This window comes from Gavia stellata, unplaced genomic scaffold (genome assembly GCF_030936135.1).
Source record: "Gavia stellata isolate bGavSte3 unplaced genomic scaffold, bGavSte3.hap2 HAP2_SCAFFOLD_34, whole genome shotgun sequence".
Classification (NCBI taxonomy): Eukaryota; Metazoa; Chordata; class Aves; order Gaviiformes; family Gaviidae; genus Gavia; species Gavia stellata.
The window spans coordinates 1,995,026-2,009,852 of record NW_026776320.1 but is presented as its reverse complement, the minus strand read 5'-3'; the positions used below and the strand labels follow the sequence as shown (position 1 = coordinate 2,009,852).

The 14,827-nt window shown below is 42.5% G+C and overlaps 1 protein-coding gene across 1 annotated transcript in view; it reads right to left on the bottom strand.

Annotated features, from left to right (window-relative positions):
- Positions 1 to 14,827, bottom strand: part of LOC132320857 (ATPase family AAA domain-containing protein 2-like) — a 164,173-nt gene that overhangs the window by 9,915 nt on the left and 139,431 nt on the right. Inside the window, exons 5-10 of the mRNA XM_059834481.1 lie at positions 5,351 to 5,459; positions 5,012 to 5,127; positions 3,054 to 3,228; positions 2,332 to 2,420; positions 1,826 to 1,985; positions 393 to 483 (exon numbers count right to left, since the gene is read on the bottom strand). Coding sequence (XP_059690464.1) covers positions 393 to 483; positions 1,826 to 1,985; positions 2,332 to 2,420; positions 3,054 to 3,228; positions 5,012 to 5,127; positions 5,351 to 5,459 — 740 coding nt within the window. The remainder of the gene's footprint in view (positions 1 to 392; positions 484 to 1,825; positions 1,986 to 2,331; positions 2,421 to 3,053; positions 3,229 to 5,011; positions 5,128 to 5,350; positions 5,460 to 14,827) is intronic.

The window sequence follows — 14,827 nt, the reverse complement described above, 5'->3', positions numbered from 1 at the left end:
TCAGGCAACACAGAAGTCAAGGCCAAGGTTTCCAAAGTGCAACACTGAAAGACTTTGTATGCAGCTAAAAATTAACAGGCTAAGAGATAATCCAAAGCGTTACCGAACTGCAGAGAAGTTTTGTTACGTGGCTCGCAGCCTGATACCCTGCGCTTATGAAGCGGCCTCCTAATCAGAACTTTAGTCCTGAGGAAGAGGCCCCAAAGCTCTTTAATGTTCTGAGAGACAAGAAGAAAATGACAAGAAAAGAAGCATCTAACTTTGTTTGCTCCCAAGGCCTGTCAGCTGCCTCACTCTGCAGCAAGGCACAAGAGCTCGGGTGCTGCCTGGTACAAGCTCAGACTCCTTAGGACTCAGTCACGTGCAGGGACTGACTTTGTTTTCAAACTTACCAACACATTTTTCAGCTAGCTCTTCAAGAAACATGTCCAGTGGCTTAGGGGTCCAGTCTCGTGTGTGAATCTTGAAAATATCTTTTCTAGCCTGGAAACAAAATGGTTGCATTTTGGTTTGTCCTAAGTTTTCTCTTAAAAATAAAAAACAAAACACAAAACCACCTCACATTAATAAAAATACTTTTTCTCTCCAATTCAGCAAAATCTCATGCTGACAGGCTCATTAGTTCATCAAATTTGGTTTTCTGCCAGTTCATTCAAGGAAGACAGTCCTAGCACTACCTTTCAAATTGCTACAGTTACTACGAAGAACAATAATTATGACTCAAACTCCTGTCATTGATCCAGAAAATGTCAAATGTTGCCTGTCTTCGTGTCTGATCTTAGCAAGACTTTCATTTAAGTATTTCCTGGTACACAGATTAATTATGGCAGATTTCTAGAATTCTTCCACAGTAGGGAACTGTGTATTATATCCGTTTCATGGCACCTCCTCTCCTGTTCCTGAAAGCAGATAGAAACTGGAGGCAAATGTGTGTGTTAACTACACTGCTCAGTGCACTTTTATTAGCCTTCACTCCAATAAGCATTTTATCCTTTTTCCAAAAAGTGCTACTAAAAGAAAAAGCAATTCAGCGGTAGCCAGAGAAAAACCACAAAAACAGGGTTCCAGTTTTGCACACGATCGTCCCCCCAATATGTTTTTGTTGCTATATACCTATTTTTTCATTGCTTAGCTATTGCCATTGAACTAGAAGCTTCCCAAGCCCTGCACCTGTGCAGTGTACTTCACATCTTTGTCCAAGTCGCTGCTAACGAGTACCAGTAAGAATGTCAGATCCCCAAATACTTATAGGTAACGCCCAGGATACCCAGCCTGGGAACAGTCCAACACAGGTACGTCCACTATCCATTCATAAACCAAGAACTGAGAGCAAGAGTGCTTCAGGGTGAAAGTGCCTAATTGGATTAAATAAGTAAGCAAACATGAACCGCTTTGGGAATGAAAAATCTTAAGTTGCTCCAGCACCAGCCTTGGTAAAAGTTGTTGTTAGCAAAAAGGAATTCTTGCGTGCACACCATTTCTGTCATTTTCCAGATGAGATAGCAGTAATTTATAGCTAATTCAGACATTGATCCTTACTTAAACATTTCGGTGACTAGCAGCATCCCCTTTTCTTGGCTGGTCACAGTGAAACCAAAATTAATTCTAGAACTACCTACTTGTTGAAATCATCTTAGTCATATATATTCAGTACCAGATCTGCCCTCCACAGCACAACGCAGCTCTCTCCAGACATCACTCTTTTGTCCAAGTTGTACAACACTGATTTCGACTTTAACTGCTCCGGGATACTGCACTGTTATGTGATTTTGTTGCAAAGAGGGACTTTGCCACATTAGCATTAGGGTTGAGTTTAAGTTCTGACCTCTTTATTTGGCAGGCTGAAGAGGAACTCTCGATCAAACCGTCCGGGTCTTCGTAAAGCAGGATCTATAGAATCCAGCCTGTTGGTGGCTCCAATTACCACAATCTCTCCTCTGCTGTCTAACCCATCCATAAGTGCCAGAAGTGTTGATACAATAGAGCTAACAGAAAAATATAATTTTCATTCACTGGGTTAGTAAATTTTGTTACATTTTACATGACCTTCTCCAATGACCACTCAAAAAGGACAAGCTTTTATTGATGAGATGCTCCTTACTGAAAGACTCGTTTTGAGACATAAAAAAACAGACAAGGTAACACAGGTCTTGTGCTGCTATCAAGCTTAGTGAATTGTTTTCAATTATTGTTTAAAAACCATCTGAAGTTTAGTAGCATTGAATTACTAGTTTTCAGGACAAATGAATGTGTCACATGAAGTTAAATAGGTTGTGGTCTTCTTTTCACAAAGATCTAGCAGCTTCTATGTAGGTACAAAAAATGTACTACCTATGGATTTCGTCTTGTTCACAGGACCGCACAGGAGCAAGACCATCTATCTCATCAAAGAAAATAATTGAAGGTCGCATCTGGTAGGCCTAGAATGAAAACACAGGAATACTGACATAAGTAAACCAGCACAATTTTAAAGAGAAAAACGTCATGGTTGGAAAGTCACTGGAGCTAGATTTTTCCAGCTAGCATCAGGGATCTCTACTAATTGAGCTAACGGAGTAAGTGGCACGAGTAACAGAAGACAGCAGCTATGTCAACCCACTGAGACTGGGTGACAGGAAACAAATCATACCAGTAGTATTTACAGCTATTTGGCAACCACCGAGAACAGAGCCAGGACTTAATTCAATTACAGGTTCTGGAAGCAAGCTTCTGTTATGAATTTAAATGACCATGCTTGCAGCCTGCATCTGTTTCCCTCTGATCTAAAGCCACCGTCTCTTGCCTCTTGAAACCTTTTTTGTGGCTGTTTGATGGTTTTTTTTTTTTGGGGGGGGGGGTGCTTTGCGAGGTTCTCTCATTTGTTTTATTAATCTTTCCCAATACATCTCAAGATTTCAAGCCCCTAAAAAACCCACTGAAAAAAGAAACACTGACAATCCCGTTTCAGTGGAAGGAACTGACAAAACCCAAAAAAGAGTGAGTTCTTAAAAATATTGACCACAGAAAACCACAGTTACAACTCGGACAGAACACGTGGCACGTTTCCACCTTACCTGATCAAACAATAAACGAAGCTGTCGTTCAGATTCCCCCGCCCATTTACTCAGGCAGTCGGCACCTTTTCTCATAAAAAAGGCTATTCTCCTGTCACCTTGGCTACATTCATTAGCAAGTGCACGAGCAACCAGTGTCTTCCCAGTCCCTGGAGGGCCATAGAAGAGACAGCCTCTGCAATTAAAAATACCAAAGATTCACATAAGAAAAAAACATCATGGCAAAGTACCTATTACAACCCTCATCCCTACAACACACAACTCTTCTCTCTAGCTTACACTTGACGTGTAAGAGAGCGGTAACAGCTGAAGCGTGAGAAAAGTCAAACCAGATGGAAGTTTTGTGTTCCTACACAACTCAACAAGGCAGTAAACAACATGAATAAAGAGGATCATGCAGATGTACAGAACCTTGAGAAATGATCGTAGTGTCCCAGAACAACACTTCCAAAACTGCTGACAAACTAACAGGGGTGGTTACAGCACAGTGGAGCCAAACAAGAACAAACTTCAGCACAGAATCTAAGACTGGGCTAACTTATGAATCACCAGTTCATTCTTCAATGATACACGGCACATTCATTCTTGTTTTCACAAAAGGCAAGATTTGATAGTAAAGCATTTAATTCTCCCGTAAAAAGCTTTAAGTTAGTGGACTTGGTCTCCCATTGCTGATGATAAATGAGGAGGAAGTCTGAAGCTGGGATATATAAATATAGCCATCAGATAAATATAGCCATCAGATAAATATAGCCATCAGCTAGAAAAGCCAATACACTGCTGTTTCAAAAAGAATTTAAATGAATAAAGAAGCAAAACACAGATTTTGTTGTCGTTCTTTGTAATACTTTTAAAGTTACTGAAAGCAAAGGATTAAAAGTCGTATTTCAATATACCATGATTGAGTTTTGCTGACCAAGAATATGTAAAGCTAACTAATAATTTCATTTCATAACTAAGTACAACAAACGCTGCAAGGTTCTAGTTGCAAGTCCTATCAATTGTAAACTTGATACTTGAGCACTTGAAAAAAAAGAGAGTCGGTGGGAGAGACAACTGGACTTCCAAGAAACAAATTACAATTGACTACCAGTAGGTAATTCCTTCTTCCTGCTTATAAACTAATGAAGTTGACTTGTACGTAGAACTCAAAACAAAAACACTCCAACCCTGCCTTTTAAAGGCAAGACACTTTCAAAGTATATTCTCCCCACACAGTACATCTTTGATCCTACATATATTCTGGATTCTATCCATTTTTAAGAAATTACTTTTTACTACTGCTAAAAAACCCCATCAACACTCCTGAAAATTTTGAAGCATGGAAACATATTGATACCTCAGTTGAATATTCTCATGAAAATGGGTGACCAGCAGGTCGAGGGAGGTGATTCTTCCCCTCTACTTCACTCTCATGAGACCCCCCCTGGAGTACTGCGTTCAGCTCTGGGGCCCCCCACGTAAGGACAGGGACCTGTTGGCGCAAGTCCAGAGGAGGGCCACAAAGATGATCAGAGGGCTGGAGCACCTCTCCTATGAAGACAGGCTGAGAGAGTTGGCATTGTTCAGCCTGGAGAAGTGAAGGCTCCGGGGAGACCTTAGAGCAGCCTTCCAGTACCCAAAAGGGGCCTACAGGAAAGCTGGAGAGGGACTTTTTGCAAGGGCATGTAGTGACAGGACAAGGGGTAATGGCTTTAAAACTGAAAGAGGGTGGATTGAGATCAGCTATAAGGAAGAAATTCTTCACCATGTGGGTGGTGAGGCACTGGAACAGGTTGCCCAGAGAAGCTGTGGACGCCCCAACCCTGGAAGTGTTCAAGGCCAGGTTGTATGGGGCTTTGAGCAACCTGCTCTAGTGGAAGGTGTCCCTGCCCATGGAAGAGGGTTGGAACTGGATGATCTTTAAGGTCCCTTCCAACCCAAACCATTCTATGATTCTATGAAACAATGTCTGTTACCTTGGAGGTTGAATTTTGAATCGCTCAAAGACTTCTGGGTAAAGCAAAGGAAAAACGACCATCTCTTTTAAAGCTGAAATGTGGTCAGAAAGACCACCCACACCATCAAACCGTACCTAAAGAGAAATTCAAAAGAACACATTTTATATGTTAAAGAAAGCTGCAACCTTGATAAGGTTCCATCAGAAATTGTATGTCAGCACAAAGGAAATGCTCTGGGCAATTTTCAAACTGCTTGAGAGAAAATTGTAAACCAAGGTAGCTGTAGACAGCACGTTATTGAAAGCTTTCATAAACACTGGAAACATCTCACTGACACAATGAACTAAAAATACTTACTGAACAATCTGTTTGCATTGGATCAACGTCAGCCAGACGTGCTCCAATTTTCATTCGATCCTTGTGAATTCCCTTCAAATCGTCTTTCCGAAAGTTTAGTGGAAGACACCTGATTTGAATTAAGGAGAAAGAGAAAAGCGCTTTCTAACTTAGGATGCAGCTAGAAGGTTTTTGCTTTTATAACAATGGCAAGTGAATGCAGAAAACCTTACAAATGAGCTTAAACTTCCTAAATAGTTAAATACGTGTTCAAATTGTTTTCTATTTAATGTCTGTGAGTAAATAAAGGAAAAAGGTCACTGCAGGCATTAAACTGGGTTTACTTCAACAACTCTTAGCACTTACGAATAGCCACACCAGTCAACACAGCACATACATGAATGCAAGCTCTCACTACTTAAAAATTAGATCAAATGTTCAAGGTTTTTATAGATTTAAGAACAAGCATTTGAGATTTGCAAAAATACACTGTTTTCAGGTTTATTTTCCCTCTCGGTGAGCACAGTAAAAAAAATCCATTTAAGCAAGAGAAAAATAAGAATTCTAAAGATCATAGTAAGACAACAGAAAGAAATTATGGCAGTTTATAATAGCACTTAAGTTGTTCTGCATGACAGCATTAAGTAATTTTCAGTTCACAGCCTTCCTCAGACAACAGGCTGCTTGTTCTTCTCTTAACTGTAATCTAAGTTTTGTACTGGTTTTCCATGACTATACATGCTGGAAAAAACATCCCACTGCTGTTACACTTGGCAAACCTTTCTGAAAACAATGTCCATTTGGGCTTCACAAAGAGAATTAAGCCATGGACAGACAGGCAGAAACACTGGGACTACTTCACTTTGGCTTTATCCAACTTTCCTCAGTATCTTAACTCAACCAAGCATTATAAGAACATTCATAAGCATGGAAGAAAAGTTAATTAAAAGTGAAGGCAGTTCTGATGCTAAGAAAATTCATTTAGAGGGCAAGTACATAAAAGATGCTCTGGTATGAAGACCTCTCTGCAACTGGCAATCCCAAAACAGAGACACCAGTGGCAAATTTCAACATTGGCTGTGCCCAAATTCTTTACACATGAAACACCTTCCAAATACATCCTCCCGCACATGCTCTCAGACCTGGAAGTCTTAAGCAGCCACAAGCACCTATTTCCAAAAAACAGGTTAAACAGTTTTGCTGCGAAGTACAAAGCCCCACACCTTACACAAATCAATGTATTAACAATAATTCACAGAATCACAGAATCACAGAATCACTACGGTTGGAAAAGACCTGTAAGATCATCAAGTCCAACCTGAAAAAAAAAAAAAAAACAAAAAAAAAAAACCACACACAAACAACCCACGCAAGCCAACCACCACACAACAACAACAAGGCACAACACACCAAAAACCAACCCACCCAACACCACACAGCACCATGTCCATCAAGCTACATCCCACAATGCCACATCCACACGCTCCTTGAATACCTCCAGGGAGGGTGACTCTGCCACCTCCCTGGGCAGCCTATTCCAATGTTTCACTACTCTCTCGGTAAAGAACTTTTTCCTAATATCTAGCCTGAACCTCCCCTGGCGCAACTTGAGGCCATTTCCTCTAGTCCTGTCACTAGTCACTTGGGAGAAGAGACCAACACCCACCTCTCTGCAACCCCCTTTCAGGTAGCTGTAGAGAGCAATGAGGTCTCCCCTCAGCCTCCTCTTCTCCAGGCTAAACAACCCCAGCTCCCTCAGCCGCTCCTCATAAGACTTGTGTTCCAGACCCCTCACCAGCTTCGTCGCCCTTCTCTGGACACGCTCCAGCACCTCAATGTCTTTCTTGTAGTGAGGGGCCCAAAACTGAACACAGTATTCGAGGTGCGGCCTCACCAGCACCGAGTACAGAGGCATGATCACCTCCCTGCTCCTGCTGGCCACACCATTTCTGATACAAGCCAGGATGCCGTTGGCCTTCTTGGCCACCTGGGCACACTGCTGGCTCATATTCAGCCGGGTGTCGATCAACACCCCCAGGTCCTTTTCTGCGGGGGAGCTTTCCAGCCACTCATCCCCAAGCCTGTAGCGTTGCCTGGGGTTGTTGTGGCCCAAGTGTAGAACCCAGCACTTGGCCTTACTGAACTTCATCCGGTTGGCCTCAGCCCATCGATCCAGCCTGTCCAGATCCCTCTGCAGAGCCTTCCTACCCTCAAGCAGATCAACACTCCCTCCCAACTTGGTGTCGTCTGCAAACTTGCTGAGGGAGCACTCTATCCCCTCATCCAGATCATCAATGAAGACATTAAACAAGACCGGTCCCAAAACTGAGCCCTGGGGGACTCCGCTTGTGACCGGCCGCCAGCTGGATTTCACCCCATTCACTACAACTCTCTGGGCTCGGCCATCCAGCCAGTTTTTTACCCAGCGAAGAGTGTACCTGTCTAAACCACGGGCCGCCAGCTTCTCTAGGAGAATACTGTGGGGAACAGTGTCAAAGGCTTTGCTGAAGTCCAGGTAGACAACATCAACAGCCTTCCCCTCGTCCACTAGGCGGGTCACCTGGTCATAGAAGGAGATCAGGTTGGTCAAGCAGGACCTGCCTTTCATGAACCCGTGCTGGCTTGGCCTGATCCCTTGGGTATTCTGCACGTGTCCCGTGAGCGCCCTCAAGATGAGCCTCTCCATAACCTTCCCCGGCACCGAGATCAGGCTGACAGGCCTGTAGTTCCCCGGATCCTCCTTCCGACCCTTCTTGTAGATGGGCGTCACGTTGGCAAGCCTCCAGTCATCCGGGACCTCCCCCGTTGACCAGGACTGTTGATAAATGATGGAGAGCGGCTTGGCAAGCTCCTCCGCCAGCTCCCTCAGCACCCTTGGGTGGATGCCATCAGGCCCCATAGACTTATGAGTCTCCAGGTGGCATAGCAGGTCGTTAACTGCTTCCTCCTGGATCATGGGGAGCCTATTTTGCTCTCCATCCCTGTCATCGAGCTCAGGGAGACGGATACCCTGAGGATACCTGGTGTGGCTGTTAAAGACTGAGGCGAAGAAGGCATTAAGTACCTCAGCCTTTTCCTCATCCTTCGTGACAATGTTCCCCACCGCATCCAGTAGAGGATGGAGATCCTCCTTGGCCCCCTTTTTGTTGTTAATGTATTTATAGAAGCTTTTTTTGTTGTCCCTCACGACCGTGGCCAGGTTGAGCTCTAGCTGGGCTTTCGCCTTCCTAATTCCCTCCCTGCATGACCTAACGAGGTCCTTGTATTCCTCTTCACTTGCCTGCCCCTTTTTCCAGAGGTGGTAAGTTCTCTTTTTTTCCCCGAGCCTCAGCATAAGCTCCTTGTTCAGCCAGGCCAGCCGTCTTCCCCACCGGCTCTTCTTACGGCACAGGGGCACTGCCTGCTCCTGCGAGCAGGACATACCAGTGCAGGCAGAGGACGAGGAGGAGACCCTACCTGATCAACGACCACGGAATGTTAGCAGAGGTTGCCAGTAACAACCCAGAAGTTCCAAGCTGCACCACCCTGTTGGAACTCTACTATGGAAGGCACCTGCAGCCCAGCAGTTGTCACACGGATGTACCATATACGTAAGGGCACGTAGGGAAGTCTCAGCCTGACCACTGAATACATTTAGCTCTTGCTGCCAGGAATAACAACACCTTTTTCTGTTGTCAAAAGAAGGAGAAAGTCCCTAGCCAATATTATGCCATAGCAGAAAGGCTTGCTAGTAAGGCTCATTTTAGTAGCTTTGTAAGATCATGAAAAAAACCCACTTACTTTGTTATAAGTTTGTCGAACAAAACAGATTGATTTGTAATGGTGTAACGACTTTGTTGAAGTCTGCAGCTTCAGCGGACCTCCAAATCCCCGTTTTCTTCATGGACTTGTTGTGCAGCTTTTGCATCAGCTCCGGTCTTCAGTGTTCTGGTGACTACAATGCATTAATGTATAAAATATTTTGAGACAGAAAATACGTTAGTCCCTTTATTTCACCGTTGCTCTAGTAAAATGTAAAAAAATCTGCAGTGGCTTGATTTTTTCTTTAAATACTGAATTGGAAGTTATTGTCATCACCACAGCATTCAACTTAAATTAATTATGTTTAAACTACCTACCTAAAAGCATGACTTGTATAGCAATTTTTTAATAGACTGGGAAGCCAATCTGATGAAAACAAACACGCAGCTTTTGTTCCATGCAGGAAGCAAGTTCATTCCAGTTACTTCTTTCTGGAAAAGTGAAAGCAACAAATACCTCTCTCTAAGGTGTTTTTACTCCATTCATGTCAAATTGTATCGAATAGTTTTTTTAAAAAAATATTTATGTGGGAAGTCTCTTCTTAAGATGCGTGGTTTTAGTCCATTGTTTAAGCATGCATCACTCATTTTCTGCATCCTGACACAAAAGCTCTAGAAGATAAGAAACGTCTCAAGATAAACTCCCAAATAGCAAAGAACTCAAACGCTTGCCTGCTTTAAAAACGATCTGCCCAGTATTTACCACACAGCATCCTTTGCCACGGGTCTGTTACTTGCACTATCATTAAAACAGTTAAGAGAGGTCAGTGAGGAAGTAGTGCACAATTAGAACTTGAATTACTACACACAAAGCGCATTTCAGGCCCCTTCCTGCGTTCAGCCCATCCATGGCTGGCAGGACGCTGCCTGGAAATAACACATTTTCCCAGCTGCCAGCAAGCAGCCTCACAGCACCAAGCCTGCTTGTGTACTCAGCACAGTGATTCAGTTCCAAGGTGAATCACTGAACTTCAGTGACACCTTCCCCACATCAGCGGGTTTGTGCGCCTCATGACTGAATTACTTTTTAACTCAAATATTACCTCCTATTTGCAAGAACGATTTTCAATTAATTTGTGTCCTGCAGACTCCAGAAAATCCGTGTCACAAAGAAACCTGAGCTAAGGAACAGATTCTCAGGCACTAGTGCCTAAGAGCAGGCTGGAATTCAAGCTGTGTTCTCCCCAAGCCTGACAGGAATTAATAGCATATCCTTCTATTCTCACCTACCTCTTTCCTAAAACTCGTAGGAAATTCACTATCTTTTCACTATCTATTTTCACAACTTCAGCTGCTTTGGGTTGATAAGTTCAGCAGTTTTTGTGGCCAAGTTAAATAGATGGAGTGACCAAACACAATCCTTCTCAGAAACCAGAGTAAAAAGGAATCCTAGGGAGTTACCACTACTTACCTTCTTTATATTCTTATTTTTTTTTGGTCTGACTTTGGCTTTGCCAACCGCCTACATTAAGAAAGAGAACAGAGGAGAGAAAGAAGAAAAGAATTATTGTGTTAGAATATTGTATAGAAGTCTTGTATTGTACTGTTCCCCATCAAGACTAGGAAACCTGACCAAGTTTGTAATCCAGTGCTCCACATCATGCAAAGAAAAGCCTGTGGACCACACTGAGGATTCAGGTCCCAAGTCTGCTGCGTACCATATGCAGACAGTTCGGTAAGGACGCAACTTTCCTAACCGGCTAATCTTGAAGTCTCAATAGTGCAAATAACATCTCAGTAACCAAAGCGGAGGAGAGATCTCAAAGGAGTTGGGAAAAGATGCACGTTTTTTATACAAGCAGAAGACTTTTACTAAGAAGAGTGATTCTGGTTCTAAGACACTGACACTGACATTAACATAATCATACTGCCCCGCAGATTTTTAGCTGTAGATTTATCATGACATGACTCATTGTGCATGCTTTCACTTTTCCTTTTAATTCTATGAATTGAACAGGGATTGGACATCTAGAAATACAATACCTCGTAAAGTGTCTTCAATTGACATTTTCACTTAATATTTCCATGCTTTTGTCAAAGCTAGAGTCTGAACAGGGCGGCATGTTTTTTCTCATTGATTTCAAACAGTGTCCACTGAAGCATTCAATTTTGCCAGAGGAAAATTCCTAGGGAAAGAAAGAAGGAAATAAGAACATATTAATCTGAACCATGTATGTTGAGCTAAGAAGGGAATTCTCCCTCCTTTAGGCAAGTTTATTCTGTAAGTCTCATGACTTGATAGTGGTGCAACTCATGGCAGGTAAGCCTTGAACCACTTCGGCACCAAGAAGTAGCCCTCAGAAAAAAAACCCAGCCAACCAGCTTTCAAAGCTAAAGCTCCTCTCCGCCACACCTTTCTTGTGGACAACTTGAGCTTAATAGCCTTTGAAAAAATTATTGCGGCAAAACCTTTCAGATAAACTTAGTGTTTCATGAAAAAACCCCCACCTTTTATTTCAACATTGGTTCAGAGAAGCAGCCAAGCTTGACCTTGCATGTCCTGGGATTAAAATCTAGTTAGGAGAGTTTTTCTCCTCTTTCCGTTCCATTTGTGACCTCATTTGGAGGGATATTAAAAGATTTCCTTCAGGAGGATGGCATTTATCCACAGGAAGCCAAAGGGAACTCAAGATACACTTCTTTTATTACCATTGATCTTGTTCACATTGGTATTTCTGCAAGGAGGATGAGTACTATCACTTCTACTATGTGAGGAAAGCTGTGATGACCATGAGAGGTGGCTTGTTCAATTTACAACCCAAGGTTTCATTAGGAATACCCCAAACTACATCTCACACTGAAAAAGGCAGAAAAACGACCAGATTCTTCTACTTCTTGACACTAACTTTACCAAGAGGTACTTCCATTAGTAGTTGATGGAGATGGTGACAGAAGCGTGAAGAATGTCACTACAGGAGGGCAGTGATGCATGCGTAAGGCCCATGCAGGGCCATGCAATGAGAGCTGTGGCCACCTGCTGCTGAGGGGTCAGCCCTGAGCCACAGAGCTGGGCAATCCTGTAACTGTCTGACGGTCTTCTCCTCAGTCAACCTTGAACAAGTCATCCCCACCGTTCACCTGACAACTTCTCATGATAAGACAGACCTTTTGCACGAGGAGGATTTCCATCACCTTTCCTTCATGGCTCGTTTTAAGGAGCACCTCCCTTCCAGCAGTCCTCTGGGCTGGTGGAGCAAGGCCTCATGAGACGCCTCCCGTAACTGGCTTTTGAATTGGGGCATCTGAGATGAAACCCCTGAAGACATTTTCTGCTTCTCAGATCCAGCACAGATGGATGTAACAAGACCTAAAGCTTAACAAGAGGCAGTCGGATATGTCAGAGTCACCCTTAACATTTTTCCTCTCAAAGGTTTAAGAAAGAAATCATAACAGAAAGCCTTTCAACTATTTTTCAATTTGACAGAGCCCTAGGTTTATTTGAAGAAGGCAGGGCTTTGTGCACACTCACACACAGGAGCATGTAAAGACTTAAACCAATACGTTCAGCGTTCATCACTGAGACAACTAGAAAAAAAAAGCCTAGACCAAGAAATAATGATGTTCTCTTACCTGCAAACACACTCAATAGTATTCCTACAGCTGGTATGAGTATGGCTTTTCTATCATCCTATAAAATCTGTAGGCACGCCTGGGAACTACCTAGAATGTTAGGTGACGTGATTAAAGGCTAATCTGCACAAACAAAAAGCAGCGAAGCACTGGCGGGCAGAGGCACCCCGGTAACTCAGCGCGGGGGGAACAGCCGGGCCCCACTCCTCACAAGGCCATGGGTCAGCCCAAGGCCTGGCTCCAGGGTGAGGGACCCCCCAGGGGCGTGGGCAGGAGAGGCCTCAGGGGTCACCTCACCTTGTAACAGGTTCTGGGTGTTCACTTCCAGCAAAAGCTGGAAGTTATAGTCATTTCTGCCCTGTTTTCATGAGAACTCTATTTCAGGAATATGACAATCAGCAAGTAAAGGAAGAGGTCATGTGTCAGCGGGGATGAACTTTTGGGGAGAGTTTAATCTGTGTTAGTTGTGGTGTAAGTTGTGAAAAATCACGACCACTAAATACTACAACTGTACTTTGACATAGAATGTTTATTTTCCATAAAAATCTGAAATTGAGCATCACATAAAATATTGCAATAAATATTACATAATATAATTAACAGACATTGAACTGAAGTCTACATGCAGTGCTTGCGCAGTATTTTGCTTCTGTTTCTGACTGCCCATTTTATATTTTATTATTGCCTATGACATTATTCATCTACTCATTTATGCGTTCTCAAAGCAGAATCAGTATGATGATCTAAAGGAGTGAAATATTCAGCTAAGGTAAGATACTGGTGGCTTAGGCAAAAATAATTTGAATCGGTGAGAAGTGTAAAATAAAAATTTGCATGTGTGAGTACTGGAAGTAATATGAGCAGATGCAGCGCAGCTTACACAATGCACATAACTATTGTGGCTCTGTCTTATGAAGAGGTAAATTCTATCACATTAAGACTAATTTGATTATCTTGTGTTTTTAGAACAAATTATCTTGTGTTTTTAGAACAAATAGTGCATCCTGGCTTTTGTTGAAATGATTGCAGGAGTATACTTGACATTTACTTTCTGTATTGTAGTTTTATTTCACAGAATCACAGAATCACTACGGTTGGAAAAGACCTGTAAGATCATCAAGTCCAACCTGGAAAAAAAAAAAAAAAAAAAAAAAAAAGCCAACCACCACACAACAACAACAAGCCACAACACACCAAAAACCAACCCACCCAACACCACACAGCACCATGTCCATCAAGCTACATGCCACAATGCCACATCCACACGTATGCTTTATAAACGTATTTCACCGGAAACCCCATTCTTGTATAGCTCTCTTGTCCAAGGAATATCGGAATGTGCAGGCTGATGCATGAAGTACAGAGGTTCAGCTATAATTTCTGGATTAAATCCTTCATTCACCAGATGCATTTTCTGATGCTTGAAAGTTGCAGTGATTTGCATAACATCCTAACAAAGAAGTAATTCAAGTAAAATGCAATGTTCCATTTCAGCCTGTGTCAGTGAAAATTGGATGCAATTACTGAGTAAAATGAATCATACCATTTTACTATGGAATGTCTTCAGTTAGACAGAATGATCTGATTCACAGGTACAGTGAAATCTCAGTCTAAATGCAGCATTTATTTCTTACTCATTTCTCTATCAAAGCCACATGCGAGCTTGGAAGTTTCTGTTTCAAAATAAGAATTTTCTTTAACTTTCATTGGTGCAGCTGATCACAAAATCTCTAGTTCATGGGACACTTGGCGATGCTCTGCAGAGAGCTGGCTGATTTTATGGTACTGGCTCTCCTCTCATTTCCAGCTGTTAAACTTCATTTAAGACATTAAATACAAATACGCTAAACGCCTTCCTGTGTTATTTTTCTGTGTAAGCATTTGCTGTACAGCAGTGACTCAAATGCCAATTCATGAACAAGTTGGTCTACACACGATAGTCAGTGTACGAGAGCAGAAGTGGTATATAAAATAATCTCATTTAAAAGGTGGCTTACATTAAGGGAAAAGCTCAAAACACACTGTTTTCAAGCACTGTTATTACTTGTACGGTGTTTTCAATGTAGCCAACATTTTCTTTCACTTCTCTTGCTGAAACAGGCCACTTTTCAGTTCTTGTTTTTCCGTC